General features: G+C 40.7%; 2 protein-coding genes across 2 annotated transcripts in view; one reads left to right on the forward strand and one right to left on the reverse strand.

Moving 5' to 3' along the window:
• The first annotated feature begins 12850 nt into the window (after positions 1-12850).
• On the forward strand, positions 12851-16788 carry LOC131220954 (4-hydroxyphenylpyruvate dioxygenase). The gene is made up of 3 exons (XM_058215984.1): positions 12851-13753; positions 15361-15664; positions 16453-16788. The coding sequence occupies exons 1-3, from the start codon at positions 12877-12879 to the stop codon at positions 16637-16639; spliced, it is 1368 nt and encodes a 455-aa protein (XP_058071967.1). The 5' UTR covers positions 12851-12876; the 3' UTR covers positions 16640-16788.
• A 1062-nt stretch (positions 16789-17850) lies between these two features.
• LOC131220953 (anaphase-promoting complex subunit 5) overlaps positions 17851-26479 on the reverse strand; it is a 52291-nt gene continuing 43662 nt past the window's right edge. Inside the window, exons 13-20 of the mRNA XM_058215983.1 lie at positions 26232-26291; positions 26052-26119; positions 23424-23529; positions 22914-23055; positions 21912-22010; positions 21149-21413; positions 18328-18395; positions 17851-18250 (exon numbers count right to left, since the gene is read on the reverse strand). Coding sequence (XP_058071966.1) covers positions 18089-18250; positions 18328-18395; positions 21149-21413; positions 21912-22010; positions 22914-23055; positions 23424-23529; positions 26052-26119; positions 26232-26291 — 970 coding nt within the window. The 3' untranslated portion in view covers positions 17851-18088. The remainder of the gene's footprint in view (positions 18251-18327; positions 18396-21148; positions 21414-21911; positions 22011-22913; positions 23056-23423; positions 23530-26051; positions 26120-26231; positions 26292-26479) is intronic.

The raw sequence follows: 26479 nt of genomic DNA on the forward strand, positions 1-26479 counted from the left end.
TGTCATGTTACATGGTTCGTGGTTGGCAACATGTTCACTTCCTTTTCTACCAAACCATTGAAACCATAGCTTAAGGCCCCACAATGGGGTGATCCAAGCCATCTACCTTGTCGGCTAGCTCGTCGTGGGCCCAAAAAGTCCCGACTTAGGCAGTATCCACTTCTAACAAGCATCACAATGAGCCTGGAAAGTTTCTATAGTCACCATTATTTTCGATTTTATGGCCCACACGAGCACCGAATCAGGCTGATACTTGGGTTCTACCCCTAAAATGAACGACAAAAAGGATGGGTGGCATAGATTATACACATACATCAAATTGGGCCCATATGGGTCGTTGTTTGCATGGGTCATAGTTGTCATGTTATATGGGTCGTGGTTGTCATGTTGCATAGATCGTGGTGGACCGCAACACAGGAAAACAATAGTGATTGGATATCCACCATTAAAATCCTCCTAAGGCCCACTATACTATTTATTTGACATCCAATTTGTTGATTAGGTCATATAGACACTGATGAAGGTAAAAAACAAAGATCAGCTTGATCCAAAACTTTTATGGCCCCCAAAAAGCTTTTAATGGTCTACACTCATTCAACATTGTTTCCTATAATGTGGTCCACTTGAGATTGGGATATACCTCATTTTTTGGTTTCATACCATAAAATGATCTATAGAATTATATGGACGGCATGGATGAAACACATATATAGTGGTAGAGCCCACAGACCACCTAACACTAGCCATTAGCTGGTGGCAAGGGGAGTAGTCAATCCGTTACTTTCTCGGGCGTTGAAAAATAAAGTAACTTCTTATTCACTCTTAGACCGTACGGCTTCCAAACCAAGGACGGACATTTTCGTCTGAAACAATATCCAAAAGTTATCAGAAGACTACTCTTAGGATATCTAGAACGTAGTACCTCCCAAGGTAATTTCACCAAACTTCGAGGTCAGCACAGCCCAATTCCCAAAACCCTTTACCAGATGAGACATTTGCCAGAATGTCAGGAAAGTGCAACAAAGATCTCCATAGGGAATTATAATAAAGGGCTCGGTAGGATTTTATAGATACCTCACCGTAGTACAGTACACCTTATCTTGGATCATATAATGATTTGTAAGCTTAAAAAAATCCTTAGAAAACAATCCAACCCACTCATAAAATCCCTGAAACCATAATAAGGCCCAACAGGCCTAATTGGCCAGAAAGTTCAGGTGCAATTTTGGAGTACAAACAGTCTAGGGGCGACCCACACATTACCCCTAGGCCATTTATCATGGACAGTGGTCCTCCATGGATTCATCACAGACACTGGTGGAAAATGGGCCACCAGAGAGGCCCATTCCAGCAAACTCATACAATGAACAAGGAAGCCGAAGCGTCGGTCTTACTGAAAATGCAAAGGCCGTGAACAAACAGGAATCACATCATCGCCTGAATCTTAATTTGCATATCTAGACATTCTGCGATCCTCCCAAGCGGCAATACAATTTTCACCCAATGTTAAAACAATCATTTTATTCTCCCTAAGAATGAAATTACCTGTTTTACCAATAATCAAAGTGAATCCACAATGACATCTACCCTACAACCATTCAGATCATGCAATATAGTAATGTTTACCCTCCAAGTAGCAAGAATCCACCAAAGTATCAAGATTAGCCTATAGAAATAGAGGCCAACCCTTCTCATTTCCACACATCACTTAAGCCAGCTTATAGAAATTGAGGCCAACTTTCCTCAGCTTTGCCTGGTTTTGTTGTAGTGTAGAGACACACTCCATATACTTGGCTATAGATAGAGATACCCGCAGTGAGCAGCAAGACTTGAGCTAGAGAAAACTCTCACCCCTTAGCTTCAAGAGTCTATCTAGCAATGCCCTGTCATACTATGAGTTCCACTTCCATCTCAACTATCCATCTTAGTTCATCCTAGTTTCCAACCCATCTCAACCATCAATCTCAACTCACACGTCCATCCAAGCTATCTCAAACATTCAAGATCAATGGAGTAGAGCCGGGATCTGATATCTACAATCATCTCCTATAGAAGTGCCTTAGCTCTCTTTTCCTCCTCCCACATCTCTGAGTGCATTGGCGGTGACCCGGCATTCCCTATTATTTCTCAATTCACATTTACATATCCTTATCCTTCCTCCCATATACCTCTTTGCTCATAGTTGAGTGATCATTGGTCATATGCTCTACAGCTGGTTGGTTCCTCATATCTTGGTGCATCAAAAAGTGAGTTTGCTTGCCTATATATATTTTCTTATTTCTTTGATCATTAGCATACTATAGTTACTTAACCTTATTAAGTAGCTACCAACTTCTTGAGTCCACCCTAGGTCATGACAGGATGATCTCCCTAGTCGGAAACTCAAATAGAGTAGTAATATATATTTAGTTATTAATTAATATATGTATGTTGTCGCATCATCCGTGCATCGCATTTGCAATTCTTTTCCTTTTCTTTGAAACTACTATCTCTTCCAAACATACCCTAGTTTGAGAGACAGCGATCTCCATAATAGTCTTTTGGGAAAGTAGTAGCCAACTAGTTGATTTTTTACCCTATAACAAGCTAACTGGACTAGTTTATTAATATAAGGCCTATGCAACTTTGAAAATCCCTAAAAACCCTATATCTTATAAGATAGAGACCATGCACAAACGATAGTTGGTTGAGGGCGCATAAACCCTTCATCATCACTTATACATCCTCTGCGGAAATATCAGGAAGTGAAGCAAAGAGCTCAGTGGGACCTACCATGATGTGTGTGAGATATCTACTCTGTCCATCATTTGATCCTGATCATGTTGAGACGTGAGACCAAAGACAAGGTCAACCCCACGCCATGGGAAAAGTGGGGATGTGAAGGCCTAGCGTTGAAACCTTCATGGCCCCACGGGAAGTTTTGGATCATTCTTATATATATATATATTTCCAATACATTCTTGTTGTAATTAGCTGATGAACGGTTTGGATGGCATATAAACATCACGGTAGGCCTCCTTATAACAACTCTTCCATGTGGTGTGACTCACTCGAGTTCAGGATTAGCCTGACTTTTGGGGTCACTTCCCAACATCATCTGCCTAAAGTGATGTACTGAGTGGATGTTACACACACATCACAGTGGGCCACATGGAGCTTTTTGTTACACTGGGTGGCACACGTGTAATTCAAACGAAACCATCCAGGTATTGGCCCTCTTTAAATGGGTCAAAAGAGTCAAAACCCGAATAAGAAAAATTAAACTGAACCGTCGATGTTAAGTGATTGATGAATGTACTTCTTTTGGACAGTTAAGATGAAACACAGTCCATTAATCAGGATGAAACAAACAAATCGCCGTTGATCAAAGAGATTGGTCAGTCAGTCTAATTTTTGGCCTACGGCCTATCAGAAGCAAGACCTATGGTTTGGACGGCTGAATATGAGTTAAGCTTATCCTATATATACATTTGCTATGTGCATGCGTATGATGCATCACAACCACTCAGCCAGCCAGCCAACTTGTCAGTAACGCGGATTTCGTAGTGACCACAGCACCATCTAGCAGCTGTACACAAGTCGAGTTAGCTCGGTCAGCTTGCTCCATTCGGCTCGGAAAAGCTCAACTCAGTTCAAAATTTGATCCAGACCGAGTCGAGCTGGTTTTTAGAACTCGAAAAAAATTCCAAACTGAGTTCGAGCTTGCCAGAGCTTGACTCATTTCGGATCAAACCTCGACTAGAACTGACTCGGATCGAATCAGCTCAGTGACTCGGTTATTTTGATATGAATGCGGCTCACCAATTGTTTGATGAAATGACTCAAACAAAGTGTTGGCGAGGAAGGAATGGATATGTCAGCTGTTTGATTTTAATGTTGCTCGCTCGGGTGTTTGTTTTTGATACCGCTCTCTAGGTGTTTGATGAAATACCCGTAAAAAATTGTTATTGTTTTACATTATATGAGAAATTGAAGATGCATTCTACCTATTTGAGAAAATGCTGAACAAGCTCGAACTCGACTCGAATTGGCTCGAGCTGCTAACCGAACTGAGCCTAGCTAGCAATACATGCTCAAGGACCGAGCCAAGTCGAGTTCGAGCTGAGATTAGCTACTAGATGAGCCGAGCCAAGCTCAACTTGGTTCAACTTGTGTACAACTCTAGCTACGTGGTGCCAGAACTTTGTGGACCTACCGTCATGTATATGTTTTAATTATCCACGCATGCATCCATTTTTCCACCTCATTTTAGGGCATAATCCAACAATTGAAGTGTATCCACGGCTCAAGTGGACCACACCAGTGGTGTCAACTCCCACTAGGAACATCGGCCAGCACTAGCTGGTGTCTAATCTCTATGAGCCCCACCAATGTATGATGCATGTGTGTTTTATTCATGCCGTAGATCCATTTTGCTAGCTCATTTTAGGCCATGAACTAAAAAAATGAGGCAAATCTAAGGTGACATCCACACCCATAGCTCAAGTAGTAGACTAAAAGTGAAGATAACCTCATTTCAACATTGAGGTCTTGGTATAGATTCCCTCCTGCGGGTGGTGAACCACATTGGTATTTGTGTTTTCCCATCATTTAGATATCTGTGAAAATAAATGATAAATATCCAATGGTCCTACTTTAAGAAATAAGTGACTACTGGCCCTAATTGAATGTAAATGAGTAATTATCATGTTCAAATGGTGATTGGAGGAGAGGAAAATACATTTCTAATTAATTAGACCTCAATAAGCTGCGTGCATGCATTAAATTTGATATATGTCTGATCCATGTCGTCCGTCCATAATTTACCATCTCATTTTAGGCGATGACTACAAAAAATGATCCAGATTGGATGCTCAAGTGGACCACACCACAGGAAAAGGGAGGATAAGGATGTCCATTGTTCAAATCTAAAACCTTCCCAAGAACCAAGGGGAAGTGGGCATGTCATCCAACATGTTCATGAGGTCACACAAATATGAACGAAGGATAAACAAAAACATTAGCTTGATCCAAAACTTCTACGACCCCAAGAAGTTTACAATGGTAGACACTTCAACTCCCCCTATTTTTTCTAGCGTGGTCCACTTAAGCTCTATATATGCCTCTCTCTTTTTTTGCTCATGCCCTAAAATGAGTAGGTAATATAGATGAACAACATGGTTAACACACATATATAATAGTGGGCCTTGTAGATTTTAGTGAATAAGTTTTATTATTTCCTTTGCTTTATTATCTCAACCTTCCGAACGAGAGCTCTCATGGTCAAGTGAAATGAGGTAAAGTGAATTATAAGAGTAAAAAATAATTGCCGAAGGTTAGGATTGTTCAACTCTAATGGTTTTTTAATATTTACTTATGTTATAAAATAAATAAATAAATAAATAAAGAAGAAGAAGAAGAAAAAGACAATCCATCCATCGGTCATGTTATGCGTTCATGATATTCTTGTAGGGGAATTGCGGAAGCACTCAAGCAAAGTATTCCAATCGCACAAACAAGCACAATTACAAAGACTCCGAATTTAACGTGGAAAAACACTTTTGGAAAAAAAAAAAACACAAATCACGGCATAAAACGATAGATATCACTATGAAAGCAGAAATTACAAGAGATAGAGAGAATGCCCGATATGAACAAACTTCGAATCTCCCCTTACAAGCCCTTGAAAATCCTATGAATGAATTAAAAAGCTCTTTAATACACCCTAATCCTGATTACACACATTTATAGCCTCCAGGTGAATCACAATCGAAATATGAAACAAATCTTGCACTTACGCAACTCTGCGTTTTTTCTAGTGCGATCGTTCGATGGTACCTTTGATGGGACTTCAATGGCATCGACAGACCATCAATGTCATCGAACCCACTCTGATGTCATCGAACAACCTTCGATGACATCAAATAGGACACCTAAAGTGTTCAGCAACCAACTTGATAAATTTTAATTTTTTATAATGGCATCGAGCATCGAAGTCCATCGAAGTCCTGCTCAATGGCATTGAACTATCATCGACGGACATTAATTTACATATTTAAGACATAAATCAACAATCTCCACCATGTCTTCAATCGTCATTCTCCATATCTCATTTTTCCTCATCTCTAATTAAGCCTTGTATCATAGCTCCACCATCGCTTCTTGTGCATTCTGTCTTCCTTTTATGCCCTCGCCAAGCCAAAGAAGTTGTACATAACTTGAATTCTCTGTGGGAATTACCTTAGTAAGCATGTCAGTCGGATTCACGCTCGTGTACTGAATCTTCTCCAAAGTCATGCCTCCTTCCCCAAGCACCTGTCAGACAAAATGGTGACGAACATCAATATATTTAGTACATGAGTGATAAACCGAGCTTTTAGCCAAATTGATCGTCCTTTCGCTATCACAATTAACCGACATAGCCACCTTTTGAAGCCTCAACTGATTTATCATTCCCCTCAACCAAACACCCTCATTAAATGCCACTGTCACTGCCATATACTCAGTTTCGGTTGTGGAAAGAGTCATCACAGACTAAAGCTTCGACATCCAACGAATTGTTTCACCCGCTAGCACAAACGAGTAACCTAAAATCAACTTTTTAGAATCCACACTACCCATATAATCTGAATCTATATATTCAACTAACTTGGCCCCTAATTTCTCAAAAGATAAGATGCAGTCTTGCATACTTGCATACTTCGAATGTATCGAAATAGTCATTTCACTGACTCCCACTGTTGCTTTCTAGGGTCAAACATATATTTGCTAACAACACCAACCGCGTGTAAAATATCCAATCTCATATAGATCATGGCATACATCAAACTACTAACTGTGTTCGAATACGGCACACGAGACATCCTACTTTTCTTCATATGTTTTAAAACACTGTTCTAAAAATAGCTTGAAGTGAGTCGCGTGAAGAAGTTAATCGTTTTTGCCTTGTCCATTCCATACTTGATCAACACTTTCTCCTAGGCCAATTCACTCATAACATTAAATTATTCATCTAACGTTACATCCTGGCCCAAAAATTAAAGCTAGCTTATAATTCAATTAGGCCACGCCAACATAAATGGTTTGAAGAGAAACATTCACCCTTGCTTTTTACAAAGCCAGCTATGATGATTATATGAATTCCACTCTGGCCAATAGATGGAAGACAAAAAATTACACTTGAGTCCCAAAGATCAGGCTTATCTGTGATTGAGTTGGACCACATCAAGGAAAACAGTTTGGAGGGTCCATCTTGTCTATACACTATTTCCTATCATGTAGTCCGGATAAATCATAAATTCGGCTGATTTTTGTGCCATGTTAACATGGGGTGTAGCAACTAGTGATTGGAGTGAATTTCACATAAACATTACGGTGGGCTCACTTGCGCAGCTTACCCATGCCAACCAAATGATGCACACGCTTCATGTGGTTCTCCTTCTTAGTTTTGAAGGTGAATGGGTGTGGAATCACAGCATTTTGATGTGATTTTAATTATTACTTTTAATAATTTTTGAATGCATTCAAATTCAAATTCCATGATCGATTTGCTGGCAAATGCAAGAGGATAAGTGTTGAATTTGGTATATACTCTTCTAATCCAGCGGGCAACTAATAGTGACCCCGGACTCACCTACACCATGGTGCGGCACTTACCGTGGGACCCACTCTGATGTATTAATTATGTATCCACACCATTCATCCATTTTCTCAGATAATTTTAGAGCATTATTTCAAAAATGAAGCAGATCCAATTCCTAGGTGGACCATGAAATGGAAAACTGTAGTGATTGGCCATTATTGAGCCACAAAAGTTTTGGATCAAGCTGATATATGGTTTTTCCCTTCGTTTATGCTTACGTGACACTATCAACAGATTGGATGGCAAACAAACACCTTGAATGTGCCCCCTAAGAAGTTTTTAATAGTAGGGCATTCAATCACCACCATTTTTTATGGTACAGTCCACTTGATAACTGGATCTACTTCATTTCTTGGATGGTGTCCTGAAATGATTTTGAAAAACAGATAAACGTTATGAATATATAATACATATATCAATGTGCATGGGCTGCACCATCTTAAAGCATCCGGGGTCTCAACTAATCTGCTTCCATTTTATTTTAGTCCATGTATTCTCCTGCATAATTTCGGATTACATGTGTATCTAATATGCTCTGCCGAAGCATGGAACTACTTTTCTAACACTAGAGCAGCCTCACTCGGGACGGTAGAGTAGGATCCACTCGATATGTGTATTATGTATAGACTCTTTTTATTTTATTTTATTTTTTTTTTCATTTTATTTTAAAGTATTATCTAAAAAATGAAATAAGTAGAATAATTAGATGGACTATATCATAAGAAATAGTGGTGATTGATCATTAATAGGCCACGAAAGCTTCGGATTAAACTAATATGTATTTTCTCCCTTTATCCATACTTATGTGACCTTATTAACAAATTGGATGGTAAATAAACACTATAAGAATATTAAGGTGTGTCCTAATAAGTTCTCAATGATAGGGTGTTCAATCACCACCGTTTAATTGAATCTTTTTCTTTTTGAGATCTCCCGTGGACGATCTTGAAAAATAGATGAACATAGTGGACACGAAATACACATATCATAGTGGGCCCTACGGTAAGGGTCGCACCATCTTAGGTGAGAGAGCTGATTAGCTGGGAATCCGGCCTAACCCAAGAGGAGCCCCTTAATTAGTGTGTGGTTACTGAGGGCCCACCATGATCTATGTATTATGTATCCATGTTGTCTATCCTTTTTACGGGACCATTTTAGAGCATTATCCTAAAGATGGATCGTTGTAGAGCATTATCCTGTAAATGAAATAGGTACAATTATCGGGTCGACCATACCATGAGAAAAAGTGTTAATTGAGCATTGGTGAGCCAACAAAAGTTTGGAATTAAGTTGATATTTGTTTTTTTAACTTCATCTGGGATTATTTGATCTTATGAATAGATTGGATGGTAAATAAACACTATTAAAATATTAAGATATGCCCTAAGAAGTTACTAATGGTACGTTGGTCAATCGCCATGTCTTATGGTATGGTGCACCTGATAATTGGATATGAATCATTTTTGGATGATGCTGGGAAATGATATGAAAAAAATGAATGGACAGTGTGGATATATAATGCATACGCTCAAGGTGGGCCCCACGGTAAGGGCCATACCGTCTTGGGTGAGGCCGGGGTCACACCTAATCCGCTCTCGACACCGCGGATAAGATCAAGGAAGTTCATCAGGCGGGCTGTGCTGTAAACAGCTATAGGATGGACACGGTGGATCCATCCATGGAGCCTACTGTCATGCGTGTGTTCTATATCCACGCCGTCCATCCATTTTTCCAACTCATTTTAGCGCACGAGCCCAAAAACGAAGAAAATTCACATCTCAAGTGGAGCACGCTATTCGAAACAGTGATGATTGAATGCCCACCGTTAAAAACTTTCTAAGGCCCACCGCAACGTGACCTTGATAAGGTCACACAAACCCGGAGGAAGCGAAAACACAAATGTCATCTGGATCCAAAACTTTTGTGAGCCCCGGAAGTTTTTAATGGTGGACAATCCATCACCAATGTTTCCCTGTGGTGTGGTCCACCTGAAATTTGTATCTGGTTCATTTTATGAGCTCATGTCCTAATATGATCTTGTAAAACAGATAGACGGCGTGGATATAGAACTTGTACATTACAGTGCGCCACACAGTCAGGGAACCCAGTCAGCGTCCAATAGGATAATCGTAAGTGGGTCTGACTGGGGCCCACAATGGGAACGGGATTATCAACCGTCAATATTTATCGTAGATAAATCTTTCTATTGATAGGCTAGGATGGCCTGGCCAAGTGATCTTCGATCTATGTCGCCTGTCCATGCCAATGGAGAGCATCTAAATCAACGGTCCAGATCTCATCTCTGCATTTACTTTGGGATAAGGCAAAGAGTCTGACGCGTCACCAAACCAGTCGGACGCGGCTTGCGTACTGACAGCGTCAGTAGCAACGTGGCTACTGACAATACTCTGTGGGCCCCGCATGGTGTATTTTTGTTTTATCCAAACCGTCCATATATTTTTCCCACAGTCAGATAATCCTTACACGTGGAAGATCATGAGCATGAGATAAAGATAAATGTTCGTAGCCCGCGTGACCACCCCATTTGGTCACCATCCAAATATCATATTACAACTGCAACATGGCCATAAGGCGTCATTGAACATGGGCCGTTGGTCAAGCATAACATCATAAGGTTGGGATCTCTGCATGTACGGATCCAATGGCTATCCTTAATTTCATTTTTTACTGGTGATGGCCCATCTTGGGTGGAGCTGAAACTGGGCCAGCCCATCAAGAGATTTTCAAGGCGATTATCTAGCCTGGGCTTGTTTTGTGGTCAGGTGGAATTACCAGGCCTGGGCCAGACCAGGATTAGTATTTTTCGTAAAAGGCCCACCTAAATCTACGGTCCAAAACCATATCATAACGGGCTATCTTTAGGATGGCTTAGATCCAGCCCATTTCAATCAAAGATTTCCCAACCCACACGTGGCCACATATGCCACGTGTGTGGTCAACTGAGCTCTGATCAGTTGGGCCCAACATAGTACGAGCCCCAGCATGAGGTTAGATGGACAGAACATGTACAGAACCGTTAGATGCGGAGGATTCGAATTCAATTTATGAACGTGTATTTATGAATGGACGGGCCTGATTTTTCAGCCCAGGTCATCTGCTTGGAAGGCCACACCTAACGTACGCTTGATGTCTCACATTGGCGCGTGTGGGAACTAGTATTAGTGTGAGTAGTCCTGTTGGGTCTAAAACTCAGACCAAGGCCCAAGGGCCTCGAGGCTCAACCCAAATTGGGAGGTCTGGCCTGTTACCCGCTGGCCCAACCTATTTCCAACTACAGGAAGGTGGGCCCCACAGAGATGTCCCTCCCACAACAGGAAAGGATTCTAAAAATCAGACAGATCCGGCCACACCACACGAAACAGTGGAATCAGAAACTTCCACCGTTGAAACCTTCGTAGAGCCGACCAAGACGTTTGTATGCTATCTAACCGTTCATTGGGTTACTACCACTCATATAAACTGTAAGCAAAAATATAATTCTGATACAAAACTCTGTGGCCCCACAAAGTTTCCAGTGGTAAGCGTTCAATCCCTGCTGTTTCTTGTTGTGTGGCCCATATGAGTTCTGAATCTGCATGAATTTTACAATCCTATATTATTGTAGTCATTAATAACTGATGGACGGACTGGATTTGTGACGGGAATTTCTGTGGGCCTCACACAGCTTCCGACGAAGGCACAGCCAATCCGCACAGAAGGAGTGAGGTTCACCAATTTGTGTGTACCTCAAAAACACCTTGCACTGTCCCATTAGATAAACATCGCACGTAACTCCTATCAACCACGATATGCCACGTAGCCGAATTCCCTTCACAAGTGGAGTCGCTGCTGGACGCAAGCCCGGTCTGTGCTCGGCGGACTCGGTCCTCGCGGGGTTTTGTGCGGCACACTGTGATGTATAGGTTTCATCCTCGCCATCCATCCATTTTTTCAATGCACTATGAGCCCCACCATGATGTATGTGTTTCATTCATGCCGTCCATCTATTTTAAAGATCATTTTAAAGTATTATCCCGATCTCAATTGCACCACATTACAGGAAACAATGTTGAATGAACGTTTTGGATAAAGTTGATCTTTATTTTTTTCCCTTCATCTAGGTCTGTATAGCGTAATCAACAGATTGGGTTTCAAATAAACTGTACAGTGGGCCTTAGGAGGATTTAAATGGTGGATATCCAATCAATATTATTTTTTCTGTAGTGTGTTCCACCTGAGATTTAGATCCCTCTCAATTTCTGGATCACGCCTTAAAATGATCTGTAAAAATGGATGAAGGGCATGGATTAAACACATACATAATGGTGGGCCCACATAGCACCGACCACTAGCCACCGGGCTAGTGGCAGGCGAGTAGCCAATCGGTTTCCAAAAAATATGCAGAGGATAAAGTGGACCACACAGTGGGGATTGAACATCCATCATTAAAAACTTCTTGGGAGCTATGGAAGTTTTGATCAAGCTGATATTTTCCCTATATCCAGGTCCATGTGACATTATGAACGGGTTGGATATCGCAAATAAACATCAAGGTAGGCCCAGTGAAGGTTTCAAAGGTGGGCGTCAATATCACTGCTGCTTCCTCTGGTGTGGCTTCCTTAGCCTTGAATCTTCGCCTTTTTGTGTTGATTACGAAAATTACTTCTAAAAATGGATGGACGGCGTGGATAACACATATACATCACGGTGGGCCCCTACAGTCGAGTCAAAGCCACATCGACCCGTGATTCCCGCGAGGAATTGAAGGTGGAGTCTACCCGCGGCCAGAGAAAATCCCTCGCTCTTCGCTCGTGTTCGTTTTGCTTCTGTCGCGATTGAGGTAACTAGCATGCGTCTCCCAATTTGGACCCACATGATGAGATGTTCGGTAGATCTGAACTGTCCATGTTATGGATCCCATACTTTAAAAAATCCATTATCAAATAATATCTTTAAAAAATTACCCATACCGTACATTTCCTAACTTGAAAATGGCCATTGAAAATCCTTTTTACGTTCTAAATTAATCTATGTAATAATTTTTTTCCTAACATTAATTCATGATAATTTTCATCAGTTATACTTGATAGCGTAGAATACATAACATGAACGGTTCTGATCATCCGATCATTTTGTAATACGGCCTCAATCAGTAGATACATGCTGTATTTCTGAGTCGCGACAGATGCAAGCAGAACCCCACTATCTCTCTCTACAAATGAGGAAACGGCCGAAGCGCAGCAGAAAATCAAAAAATGGGGAAGGAAGTGGAAGAAGAGCAGAAGAAGACCGATGCAGCGCACGATAGCAACCATGCGGCGCCCTCCTTCAAGCTGGTGGGATACGCCAACTTCGTCCGGTCCAACCCCCGGTCAGACCGGTTCCCGGTCCGCCGGTTCCACCACATCGAGTTCTGGTCCTCCGACGCCACCAACGCCTACCTCCGCTTCTCTTGGGGCCTTGGAATGACCTTCGCCGCCAAATCTGACCTCTCCACCGGAAATCTTACACACGCCTCCTACCTCCTCCGCTCCGGCAATCTTCAGTTCCTCTTCTCCGCTCCTTACTCTTCTACCCTCCCTTCCCTCCTTAATTACAACCCTGCCCCTGCTACCGCCCAAAATTCCAATCCTGCCCCTGCCCCTATCCCCTCCTTCTCAGCCGCCGCGGCCCACCACTTCATCGCATCGCACGGGCTCGGCGTCCGGGCCGTCGCGATTGAGGTCGATGATGCAGTGTCGGCCTTCGAGATCAGTGTCGCCCACGGCGCCGTGCCGTCGGCCCCGCCAGCGCAGATCGGCGATAGTGGGGCGTGGCTCGCCGAGGTCCGCCTGTATGGAGATGTTGTTCTTAGGTACATCAGCTTTGAGAAGCCGGACCCGGTGTTCCTGCCTGGATTCGAGGCGGTGGAATCGTACCCATTGGATTTTGGGATACGACGGCTGGATCATGCCGTCGGGAATGTGACTAACCTGGCAGAGGCAGTTGAGTATGTGAAGACATTTACTGGGTTTCATGAATTTGCTGAGTTCACGGCCGACGACGTTGGGACAGCTGAGTCGGGGCTCAACTCGGTCGTGCTGGCAAACAATGAGGAGATGGTTCTGCTGCCAATGAACGAGCCGGTTTACGGTAATTTTGGAGAACCTGAATTCTGTGTTTTTTTTTTTTCAAGATTGAGATTGAGATCTATCCATCAAACATGGGCATCAAGAGTGCAAGTGGGGAACACGTTGTGGGCGACCATGTGAAAATGACAGTAATTGGAGAATTGGAATCATATGGAGAATTGGGTTGTTTCAGTTTGTTTGCGGGCCAGCCATTGGATGGTTAGGATTGTCCAATTAGAGTCATTTTTAAGCACTCCAATGTGGGGCCCAAATTATTGATGGTTTAGATCATTGGGCTTGCCCACTTTATATAGACACTCCATGATGTAAATAGATCAAAGGAAGAAACTGATTGCAATAATTCAACCTAACCAGATTGAAGTTCTAGATGTTGATCGTGGTCCCTTTGTCATGGTCAGCTTTTGATCTCTGGGCCTTGATTGACATTGAGATGGCACCATGGTAATCATGAAATTATCTAGTTCTTCAATCACTGAACTATATAGTACTTGTTAATGTTTTAACTTCCTGTCCTGTACCGTGTCATTCAATGTTTTAACTTCATGTACCGTGTCATTGGTGCTTCCTTCCATTGAGTTGTTGATTCATCAATAGGTGTATCCATGGATCCATAGAGTAAGCCAGCAGTGGATTCCTCTTGAGTTGCCACACTTGCTTCAAACGTGTCGTTCTTAGCAACTCTGGAGATAATGGATTGAAGTCCATAATGCTTTTCTTGTTCACTCAAAGACTCGAAGCAAGCTCTTATTACCTCCTTGAATTCTTTGAATTCTTTTGCAATATCTTCCTTGAACACTCTAATACCAATTAATGCAAGAAAATTACCTTCTTTCACTTTCCCAAGAGCAGAACTTGCTCTGATACCAATTGATGCAAATAGATCAAAGAAGAAACTAATTGCAATGATTCAACATACCAGACCGAAGTTTGAATCACAAAAGAGAAAAGAATGCAATGAATGTGAGCAAGCTCATCAGCCCCCCCCCCCCCAAACAAAAAATAATAAATAAATAAAAAACACCCAACAATTGCAGTAGAGAAACAAGAGAATTAACTCAAAGACAATGGTATTCAACTTTTTTATTCCATAGGCATAAGCCTTATCTATAATAAGTGCTTATTATCTTCAACATAATCTATAGAATCTAAAATAGAATTCTTGGCGAGCCAAGATCTCCAAATAGGAAAATCTTTAAACAAGAAAATCTATTAATGCTTATTTCCTGAGCATTTAAGCAAGAAAAATCTAGGACTAATTTAATAATGTTATTTGATGGTTACGTATTTACTTTTATGAGAGTTTACTAGTTGTAGGTGTTAACCGGACCCAACCCGAATCTTGAGAGTCTTGAGTATTTCATACTTTGGGTTGAGTTAGACCTTGGGATGACTCCTCTTGAGGTTTGGTTGGGACCCTCAACTAGATCCAACCCACCCATCTTGCAGCCTTAATGGTTACTAGGGGTCACAAAGCAGTAGGGTCACTAGGGGGGTTTATTAGTAAGATGTAAGGATCTCTAGTTTTTTTAGATGAAAAAGAAGTTGTGATTTACAAACAAATGCCCTATACTCTCTTTGGAAATTCAGTTTGATTGCGATTTTCAATAGGTACAAAGCGGAAAAGTCAGATACAGACATTCTTGGAGCACAACGAGGGTGCCGGCCTTCAGCACCTTGCTCTTGTTAGTGAGGACATATTCAAGACAATGAGGGAGATGAGGAAGAGGAGCGGTGTTGGTGGGTTTGAGTTCATGCCGTCCCCGCCACCAACGTACTACAAGAACCTCAGGCAGAGAGCAAGTGATGTGCTAAGCGAGGAGCAAATGAAAGAGTGTGAAGAGTTGGGGATTTTGGTGGACAGGGATGATCAAGGGACATTGCTTCAGATCTTCACTAAGCCGATTGGGGACAGGTTAGGTTACTGAATTGAAGAAGAATTATGGGGTCATGTGGGGCCCATGGTTATGTGATCCAGACCATTTCAAAGGGCCACTGTGACCCATAAATTTGTCAGATTGGAAGATTACAGCCATTCAATTGGTGGACGTTTCTTTGGATCGATGATGTTTTTTGTCATCAATTGTTGAGTTTTAGGCCACTGAACGAAAGGTTTCAATCTCTCAATCTGAAAGATTTTGGGGGTTTGCCCACCAATTCATGTTCTGTACCATGGGCCCCATCTGCACGAATCACCTTCGCTCCCTGAATTGTAGTGAGTCTACCTCTTGGCTGGATCAAAATTTGACAGGGCTCACCTTATATTTAATTGAAGTTGAATCAAGTAGGCCAAGTCTTGAGTTGAGCCAATGAGTTTTTGACAAATGCGCCGGATGTATTGTGTACATATCTAAGTAGCGGTTTTGGGGTGCCTGACTCGGTTGACTCGGTCCTGTTTCGTTCTGGTGACTCATTTTATTTAGGACAGGATACAATTCGGAAAAAAAAAAAAAACAAATTATGATATGCTACTCATTGACCTGTGGATTTGAGTGGGCCACTTACATTATCATTTTTTAAAAACTCGCACACCCACCCACACCACATGGGCACTCGTCACTCGATCTCTGGTCTCATTGTTGAAACCGAGTCTGTCTACTACACTGAGCCATGGAGCCAGACCCAGCCGCTTACACTATCTCTTTTTTTTAAAAAAATCACTTAAAGAAAAGGATTAAAATGACGTTGGGATTGTCGATGCAGGCCAACCATATTCTTGGAGATAATACAAAGAGTTGGGTGTATGCTAAAGGATGGGGAAGGGAAGACCTACCAAAAGGGTGGGTGTGGTGGATTCGGTAAGGGCAATTTCTCTGAGCTCTTCAAATCCATTGAAGAATATGAAAAGACCCTTGAAGCCAAGATTACAGTAGAATCAGGTGCTTCTTGAAGTTCAATTGTCTTTTATTACTGATAATCTAGATATGTTTTCTGTAACTAATGCATGGGGAACGTTGAAATCACATCCGTTCATCAGGTTCCGCATCCCTTTTTATATATTTGATCCCAATAAAATAAGGTTCATCCATCTTATCATGTGTGTATATTTTTTTCACTTCCAGGTGTCAGAAGATAGTTTTAAATATATGAAGTATTTATGCTAAAGAATGATTGTGATATCCATGCATGTGGTGTACGTTTTAAATGATCCCCACCGTCTAATTTACTGTGACACGGTTGAAAATTTGCCCATGTGATTGGTAGCCACAAACGAACCTTTTGCATCTCATTTGAACCGTTTGATTGTTCACCCATGAGCATCCACGGGGTGGTCCATGTCTGGGACGTGTTTAGTGGATGAGGACACTCTAGGATGCGTTTTTGTTACCGATTGGTCAGGTTAGCCAATGGGTCAATTGGTCCAACCTGCTTGGGTCAATTGGCTGAGCCTGTTTCTGAGGTGGGTTTAACCCGCTTCAGCTAGACGATGTGACCCACTAAGTAAATGGTTGAGCTTGGGTTCAACCCTACACTACCTGACCCGACCATGTAGGTTATCAGGTTTGGGTCAGAATCTTTCACCCATTTAGCAAATGGGTCAGGCTTGGGCTGACCTCGACCAGCCCATTGCCACCTCTAATTGTAATTTCAAGCTAAGGGTTGGTGCCTCTGCATCTCAAACTGTGCAGATGAAACATTTGCTCAAGATCTGGACCAATCATCTGGCTCACCCAATCATGAATGGGTGGCGACCCAAATTTCATATACCTGGACAGTCCCATGCATGAGGGCTCATCCTTTGAACGACGTTCAAGATGCAAATTGCAGTTCTAAGAACCCTTGCTGCATTTTTTTCATGAAGATGTATTAATCTCACTGAACCTGATTGGTGAGCATTCTCATTCATCCAGGCCGTCCATCATAATGGCCACCAATAAGAGGACACTACTGAAAACCAAGATTGATTGGACCGCAAATCCTAGAGGTGGCCATTCCAGTGGATGGCCGAGATCATTCATCTCACACGTGTTTTGCGAGATTAACCTATATTTCCTGGTAAAGAGCACTGACCTTCATTCACGTGAACATGCTCAATGATCAGAGCCGTCCATCAGAAGGACGCCTCTTACAATTTCAACTTGGTGAACTCACCACATCAACTGCAAAATTCAAATTTTCAAATTCTTGCATATATACCCAGAATCACCAGGAAAACGGAATTTCCACAGCATCGTTTTATTTTCCCTTTCTTCCAATACACCACTGCAATTTACAGTGTTTTCAATCCCCATCGATCTCTGTCAAGAAACTCCCGTTGAAGTTCATCCATAAACAACAGCAAGACACGTGAAGATGTTACATATCTGCCGGTGCGGAACACGTGTTTATGCATGATTTTTCACAAGCCATGCATGAGCGGATCCTCAGTATCCTGTATATGGTCGAGTGCAAGGATGTGTTCCTTAAAAGAAGCCGCAGCTTCTTCCCTCCGCTCTAGTTGCCCAAGCTTGTCGTAGACTATGGCCGTCAGGTAGAAGGCTTCAGCAGCCAGTTCATGATACTGCATACCGTTAATATCATCATCAATGATAACGATAGTGTGATCAAAATGCATTGTAAAATATGAACTAAACGCACCTCTAGAATTTGAAGCTCCGTAGCAGCTTGTCTTAAAGGATCCAGCACGATTTCCGGATCATCCAGGACTGAGGGTAGGTTTCATGGAAGGACAAAAACAGAAGCATCAGCAATCAAAGGATAAATAGGAGGGAAAAGGATGGCCATATAAGCCAATATCTTCAGGACTTTCTAAGAACAGAAATGCAACGGCTACTTGTGAGAGTATTATGCGGATGATATCAGGAGTGATCATTAGGTAAGCCCCCCACAGTGTACGGGCTGCAGCCGAAAAGGTCAGTCCTGTCCTGAGATGGGCTGCCTGTAAAAAATTTGTAGTTGAGAACCACAGTGGTTCCTTGTCTATCAATAACGGCCTACCTTATGCCAATTGGGGCATGATTTCGAGATTTTTTTTTCAAGTTTTGTCCATTAAAAATGGTGTATAATTCATATTATCAAAATGCTTAAAATGTAAAGTTAAAATCAAACATTTCTTTATTTACTTTCACTTAAAATGGTGATAATCCTTTTGGTAAAGTTGGTGTGAAACTCATACACTCAAAAAACCTTTAAAGCTAAATATAAAAGAAAAAGCTTCTTGAAAGAAGGATTTTGAAAACCCCTCCGTATATTATTGGCATTTGTATTATACTTAATACTTTTTAACTTGTGGGATTTTTATTTCTTTTTTATATTTGTGAGTTGTGACTTGTGGTTTCAATTAGACATTATTAATTAAAGTGGTTTTCTTAGAAAATTATTGATGTCATAATTATTTAATTTGGTTTGTAATTTTATATATGTAGATTGGCTTTTAATAAATGATAACTAATAACTTGTTTGAACATAATTATACTTGACAAACGAATCGTCTTTTAGGCATTTTTATATTCTTTGTTTTTTTTTCTTACTATTTATTATATTTTTTTATTTTTAAATTAAAAAATAGAAGTATCACCGACCTTATGCTATTTAAGCTGCATGCTAAAGAGGGTTGAACTCTATGCAACACGCTACTGCTGTTAAAACACTTAATCATACATGCATGCCAACATTTGGGAAAAGGAAATAATAGAGTAGGTCATGACATGCACCAATTGCAGTATGTCATGTGATACCTTAAAAGCACCTTTAAGGAGAAATTTATATGCCACTTGCCCTTAGCTGATCGGTACTCTACCCTATTACAGAACATCATGACTCACTGTATCATTTCCCTTTGGGAAAAGGGAATGCTGAGATGCTAATATTATGCAAGTCACTGCATGAAAGGAGATGTGCAAATCCCTCATAGTACACATGGCAAACATCTATGGCAATTGGAACTATTGATCTGGTGAGCCACCATGTGCACAAGCTATTGACCGAAAAACATGAAGTTCATAAGCCTTCATTTGTTGTGAGTTTTTGCTGTCTGAATTTGGTTCATTGCTTCCTTGAGCAGGTCATTGGTGGGATGGCTACCAGTCCAATACCCTTGATTTTTGGATATGGCCCATCCATGTGGTAGCCCACCAGAAAAGACGTTTGGAATAGCTGGACACGTTTTCCACATTTACTGCAAGTGATTTTCAGAAATCGACAAAGTGTCATTAGGATCACTTGCTCTATAGATTTGCATGCAAAAACAACAACAAATCATCCTCTTGGATAAAGATCTATAGTGATTTGTAGTTGGGGGCAGTATTCGAAATATCAGTATCACATTATGTATCACACCCTTGGGATATGGATACGTATTGGTTATCGCATGGGATATATCGGTTGTATCACGTAATATATTGATGTCGTTGGAAATATAGAGAAACATTTAGGAAATTGGTTGAATGTTTCAATGAAACTTCAGTAATTATTAAAAAAAAAGGACATCAATACACTTATAAATCAAAACATTACAAAAAATAAGTGCATATAATAGGTTTTCTTTGTGTGAGGTCCTAATCTATGCATTGTCTAACTAAATTGTAGCAAGTATATTCAAAGTCTATCCGTATAATTTATAAATGTAAGAAGACGTCTGGAAACACAAGCAATATATTCAAAAGCAAAAGAAAAATCACTGGATCATGTTACATACATGTTTGATTTTATGTTTGAAAATAAAGATTGCAACGGATTTGCTAGAAATTGATTTTATTTTTATTTTTTTCCACAACTTCGCCCATTTCCTCCAAATCTCGAAATCGAAGCTCAAAATCCATCAAAACATGAAAAATCATGAATTTGTAACAATTTAACATGATTTACAGGGGGGGGAAAAATGATTGAAAATCTAAAATGCTCACCAGATCGAACATGTGGGATATATCCCACTACTTGTGTGTTTCGTATCGCCCGGGTGGGTTACAAGATACATCATATGATATATCGGCCAATATCATCAATACTTAAAAACATTGGTTGGGGGAGCACATTAAAGACAAAGGGATGATAAGCAAAATCAGAACTATCAATCTGGTGGACCACCATAAGAATGGGCTATAAGCTTTAAAAAAACATAGGTTGGACTATCTTAGCATTGAATTAAGGGCCAATAAAGAAAAGGAACGAGTAAAATAAAAAGCTTCAATGGTTGAAAATTGCATAAATCAGATAGCTCGTACTTCCAGATTGCCGTGAGTATTGGGCCATTGCTGGTTCATGCAATGGGTCCACTAGGTCAACAGTTCTAATTTCGCAGAACTCTGTCACGTGTGCAGTGAAGATTATTTGGAGGAACAAGCATCCATCCCCAATGAGGTTCATAAGCTTCTCTAGCTTCTCCCTTTTAAATATGCTGAGAAGACCATTCATCCTCACTGCTTAAGATACGAAACCAAAGAAGCTGATATTGAATTACCTGAAAAGCTCGGATCTGATAGATAGCATTTTGCAACTACAATATTGGCTCGTGCACATAGCTCCAATCCACCATGACCAAGAATCATTGGAAGAGTCCGATGTATTAGGGTCGACGCACGTTTCGCATGGTTAGGTCCAAGAGACAGCCACAATTCAGCGAGGGTCATAGTGGCCGTCGCTTCCAGCAGATCCAAGTTGAATGACTGGCAAAATGACAGGCTTGCTAAAGCATATGGGAGGCCTGAAACTGCATTGCCTGCTTTCTGACCGGAAAACAAAAATGGCAATGGAATATTTTACTTCACAATGCATTTAAACTATTAAATGAAGAGGAATCACTTGATCCTCCACATGACAGTATCCATGGTATCACTTGAGTTTTCAGTTTGTACCAGAAGGGCCCTTGCTGCAGCAAACCATGCTATTGATCTGATAGACCCTGCCTTGGATGCTTCCATCCACCAAAAAGTCTCAGGTTGGAAGATCCTAGCCGCCGGACATTTGTCATTGTCCAGTTGGTCTGCTGCTTTTGTCGTTTCTTAGCTATCTATTTGCAGGCCACCGATTGAAGGGTTCACATCATCCAACCATGAAGATTTTTGTGTGGTCCATTCACCTCCAGCCCCATCAGATCGGATAGCTAAATTGTGGACCCACTTTTACAAACTGAAAACCCAATGATGCCAGGCATATTCTCAGGCTGATGAGGAAATAATCAATTATTAAATGAAGCTATAATAAAGCAACAAACTGCATCGTACCTTGTGGATTTCTGCCAGTAAGAGAAGAACAGTGGCTTTTTCGACCTGCAAGTTGAATTTGTAGCACATGCAGAACAGAGAATGTGCGATAGCTGCTGCCTACACAGAACGCTCTATTAAACAAATCCCTATGCAACAGAAACAAATACCAAAGACAACATTATGGTGTCCAAGCTGCCCTTAAAGCAACAAACACCTCTATTAACAGTGATCCACCAGTTAGTTATTAAAAAGAAAGAAAGAAAAGAAAAAGACGCTGACCGTTCAGTTAAGATTTACCAGTTACCTCTCATATTTGTCAAACAGTAACTGCGTGTGGGAAAAATTGCAAAGCAAACTGAATTTCTGTCATCCATTTCTTGTTTTCCTACATCCTAAGTATATTGGTGGCAAACAGCATATTTTGTCCGACGAACTGAAGCTTCTCAATCCAAGGATATACACAATGTGCTCGAGTCTGTTTTTTCAAGTGGGTCAGTGATCCCAACCATGCAGTTGGATGCCACCCACTTGTCTCTCGTCTTGACAATCTAGTTGCCACAAATTGAGAGGTTACAACAGTTCATCAGAGGATATTCAGCATGATACATCCGGAAGGGGGAAGGGAGGGCACTAATCGTCTGGATCAAAGGACCATGAGCCACACAGGTCACATGTACAAACTGAAAAACTGAGTATACTGTGCAACTCCTCATATTGAGGATCGTAGAATTCATCTTACCTCCATATTTTACTTCTGAAAGTCTTTACTTCGGGAAATTTTCCACTCAAGATCTACAAAGTGTATCTTACTTTGGGAAATTTCCCTGCTCAAGAGTACACACACAGGAGATTTATCTATGTAGTAGAGGTGCCAGTATGCAGAGTACCCATGATTATTCATGTGACTTAGGAGAGAATTTTTCTTTCCTCTTTATGCCTTCGTGCATCATAGGTAGAATTAATAGGATTGGTCATCATCAAGAAAATGAGAACTTGGCAAAGAGCTGCAGAACTTCAAACCTGGCTGAACTGGTTGGCTGCAAGTAGTGTACGGGCCCGGCGGAGGCTAGCTTCAGTTTTCAGCTCCAAGTCTACTCCGGTTACAGAGGAAGCCAGCACTCCAAATTCATCGCATAATTGTTGGGCCAGTTTCAGATGTCCTCTGGATTGTAATCATATTAATTTAGATAAAGTTAGAGTTTACAATTGAAGAAAGGAGAGGGCTACCTGAGAGTCCCTACTTTGCCAAAATGGCAGGTGTGCATGAGATTTCGTCAGTTGATGTGGCGGGCCAAACAGTGTATGGCATGGCCCGAAAATCACACAGATCCAGTCATCAGATGGGCACACATGTACAAAAATTTAGATCGGAATTTGACCAACAGTCCATGTTTGATGTACGAACCTAACGAACATCCTGGATCTTGCACATGTGCCACATTGGAAGATGGGGAGAAAAGGATTTGAGATCCTGACTTCTCCCTCAACAATTCAAGAAACCAAACAATTCATTGAGCTCAATATCCTTACCGATGTAAAGCACGCTCATGGAGCAACTGCAACTTTAGTATCTGTATACGTGATTTCGAGACGGACAAGAACTTCTCTTCAGCCAACTTCAGGGCATTAAAGGCTTCTGCAGAATAATGTACCATGTAATATCTTAGTATCTTCAATGCATATTTAGGATGTTTTGTGTACTGATCAAACAAAAAGGCCTTGTGTTTCGTTGCCTGCTAGTCTACTAGAAAATAAACTAAATGAAGATGATCCAGACAATGCTTTCAGTATCGGTATCAACGGATGTAGTGCACCCTTGGGATACAGAAACATTGGTTATCGCGTGGGAAATATCAGATTTATTGCGTAATGTTTTTCGGTTTTTAGGAAACATTGGGAGATAGGTTGAATTTTTCAATGGAACCTCAGGGGTGTTAAAAAAGACATCATTACACACTTAAAAATTAAAATTTAAAAAAATAATAATAATAAATCCAAAAAACCAAGTGCACATAATAGGTTTCCTTTCTGTAGGGTCCTAAACTATACACTATCTAACAGAAGTGATGCACATATATTCAAAATCAATTCATATCATTTATATCATAGAAGACGTGTATACAAACAGATCCAATAAATTATTTTAAAAATTGCACACATGGCATACAAGTAATTGAAATTAAAGTGTCCAAATTATGTCTCGTGACCCAAGAATTATGTCTATTTCCTCGTCTAGATAAGATTGGTGGACATTTATTGGACAGTTACAAATGAAAAATATCCAATGGTCTTGTTTCATCAAACAACTGTCTATGAATCAAAGGTCAGGATTGCTCAAACAATCTATTTTTGGGACCGTGACTTAGTGACAGTGGGTTCCACAATTTAATTGGTTTAATTTGAATTAATATATGACACATGTACAATTTCTTAGTGCATGCGCCAGAGTATCATACAAATCCCTTTTTAAACAGGAAAGTTGGCAAGCAAGGGGTCGTAGCTCGGGTCGGCCCACTGTGATGTTCATACAAAATCCACCCCTACCACCAGATGCGTCATTCCATGTTAGGCTCAAGGCCTAAAAAGCAGCCCCATCCATGATTCAGGTGGATTACATGAACGGAAACAGAGTATAGGGAAACGCTCACCCTCCAAACTATTTACACTCAAACTACAATGAAATAAGTAAATAACCAAATACAATAGCTTGAACTAATTAGGCAAGTTTTTCCAATTTTTTTCGATTTTCCCTTTTTTTTCATTTTTTATTTTTCAAAAAAAGAAAGAAAGAAAGTGTGATTGCATATGCAATTTGACAACATTAGGGAAAATTACCTAGAAAATAACATTTGGACAAAAAACACCCCACCTTTGTTTTCATTACAGAAAACCCCTCCATATGTCCAAAAAAGCAACCCTTAAGGTTAGAGGCAGTGCCTTGTATTCTTACCCCTCTCATTTTCATAGTTAGTTAACTATTGCACATGCGTGTAAGATTTGAGCACTCACCAGTCACCAGGCAATTCATTATGTGAATATTGCATATCTTTTCATGCCAAAATGATCATCAGGTAGACCACATGTGTACAAATTTGATGAGAGGCCAAGAAAAATTGACCAACAGATCAAACTCAACGTAAATATATGATGCATCATGCATGTAATGGTAATATCTGCTTGATCTTTTAGACATGCTGCTACACAGCAAGGATTTGCTGATGTGAGGTTCTGATCTTGCAAACGTGTGCATCTTCTTCTGAGTGTGGGGCAAGTATATACTTGCACTGAGTACATTTATTAGCATTACTCACAATAGCAACAATATAGTGACAGTTCAGCACCATGCTTTTATAGAGAAAGTTCTCCTTCTTTGGAGGAGACAATTGCTTCTTTTTAATGTTTGAAGCAGAGTGAAAATGGAAATACAGTTACTCAACAGGAGGAACAGCTTCTAGCAGGCAGGGGCTCTTTCTTGATAGATATTTATATAAGGGAGTTTCTGGGAATAAAAATAAGTTCAGAGCTTTTTTGGTAATTTCCCCTAAATGCAATTCCATCCGACTAAATATTTTTTCTTCTCTATGATGTCTCTATGACACGCTGAATCTAGTGAAACTTTAAAGGATTCTTAAATTTCTTTTCTATTTCTTTGATCGCATAGAAGTAAGATGCTCGTTAGGAGAGCTTTACTGAGCGCAGACGTGTTCACGATAAAACTCATGTACACGCCACATGTGCCGGCATAGCCCATAGGTGTGAGATCCAGTCCATCAATCAGGTTGGTCCAACCTTGTACATGTTTTCCCAAAAATAAACATGGTCCACTCACCACATAGGAACCAACATTAGAAACAGATGGATGGCTTGGAAAACTTCAGCCAAGTTTTTCAGAGCCGTACATTTGTTTTGCTAATTCTGACCCACCTGACGAGTGGATCAACATGATTCCTGGGCTAGGGCATTGATGTAGTGTTGCTGTTCTGATGGATGGATTTGATCTCAGACCTATCTTGCCATGCTGACACATGTGTTGTACATGAGCTTTATTGCACACATGTGAGCTTAGCAAAGCTCTAGAATACAAGAAAATATTTAACGAAAATGAAAAGCATAACATAAAAGTATGGTCTTGAGAGAGCTTGAAGTATTTATCCTGACCTTTGTATCCTTTAAATACTGCTAGATGTTGAATGAGTTTGGCATATGCCAATGATACATCTGATGAGCTGCATACACATGTTAGATGAGTTTATAGCCATGTGCCAAAATGAGAATTAGGGGAGAAACGACAAACAGGATAGAGGCATCATGCCACAAAAATTTTTAACTCACAATTACCTTCCAGCATCAGCATAGCAAGTTGCGTAGACCAATGCGTTTAATCGAACCATTGGGGCACTGACAGATTGGAAAAGATAGCAAAGGTAAAATATTAAGTTTTATAGCCATAACTGCTAATGACTTCTATAGCTTGTAGCAATCTTAGTTGCCTTTCAATTACTTGCAACAACTTACAAATGTAACGCAAATGCATCAACCAATAACAGAATGATGGGTTAAAATAGCAGAAGAAGCAAACATGGCAA

Source organism: Magnolia sinica, chromosome 12 (genome assembly GCF_029962835.1).
Source record: "Magnolia sinica isolate HGM2019 chromosome 12, MsV1, whole genome shotgun sequence".
Taxonomy (NCBI): Eukaryota; Viridiplantae; Streptophyta; class Magnoliopsida; order Magnoliales; family Magnoliaceae; genus Magnolia; species Magnolia sinica.

What these genes read in the sequence shown, in the direction of transcription:
- LOC131220954 (XM_058215984.1), top strand. Translation starts at nt 12,877, where the DNA reads ATGGGGAAGGAAGTGGAAGAAGAGCAGAAGAAGACCGATGCAGCGCAC. An exon ending in AATGAACGAGCCGGTTTACG is followed by an intron (nt 13,754 to 15,360) that starts GTAATTTTGGAG and finishes GATTTTCAATAG; the next exon opens with GTACAAAGCGGAAAAGTCAG. An exon ending in ACTAAGCCGATTGGGGACAG is followed by an intron (nt 15,665 to 16,452) that starts GTTAGGTTACTG and finishes TTGTCGATGCAG; the next exon opens with GCCAACCATATTCTTGGAGA.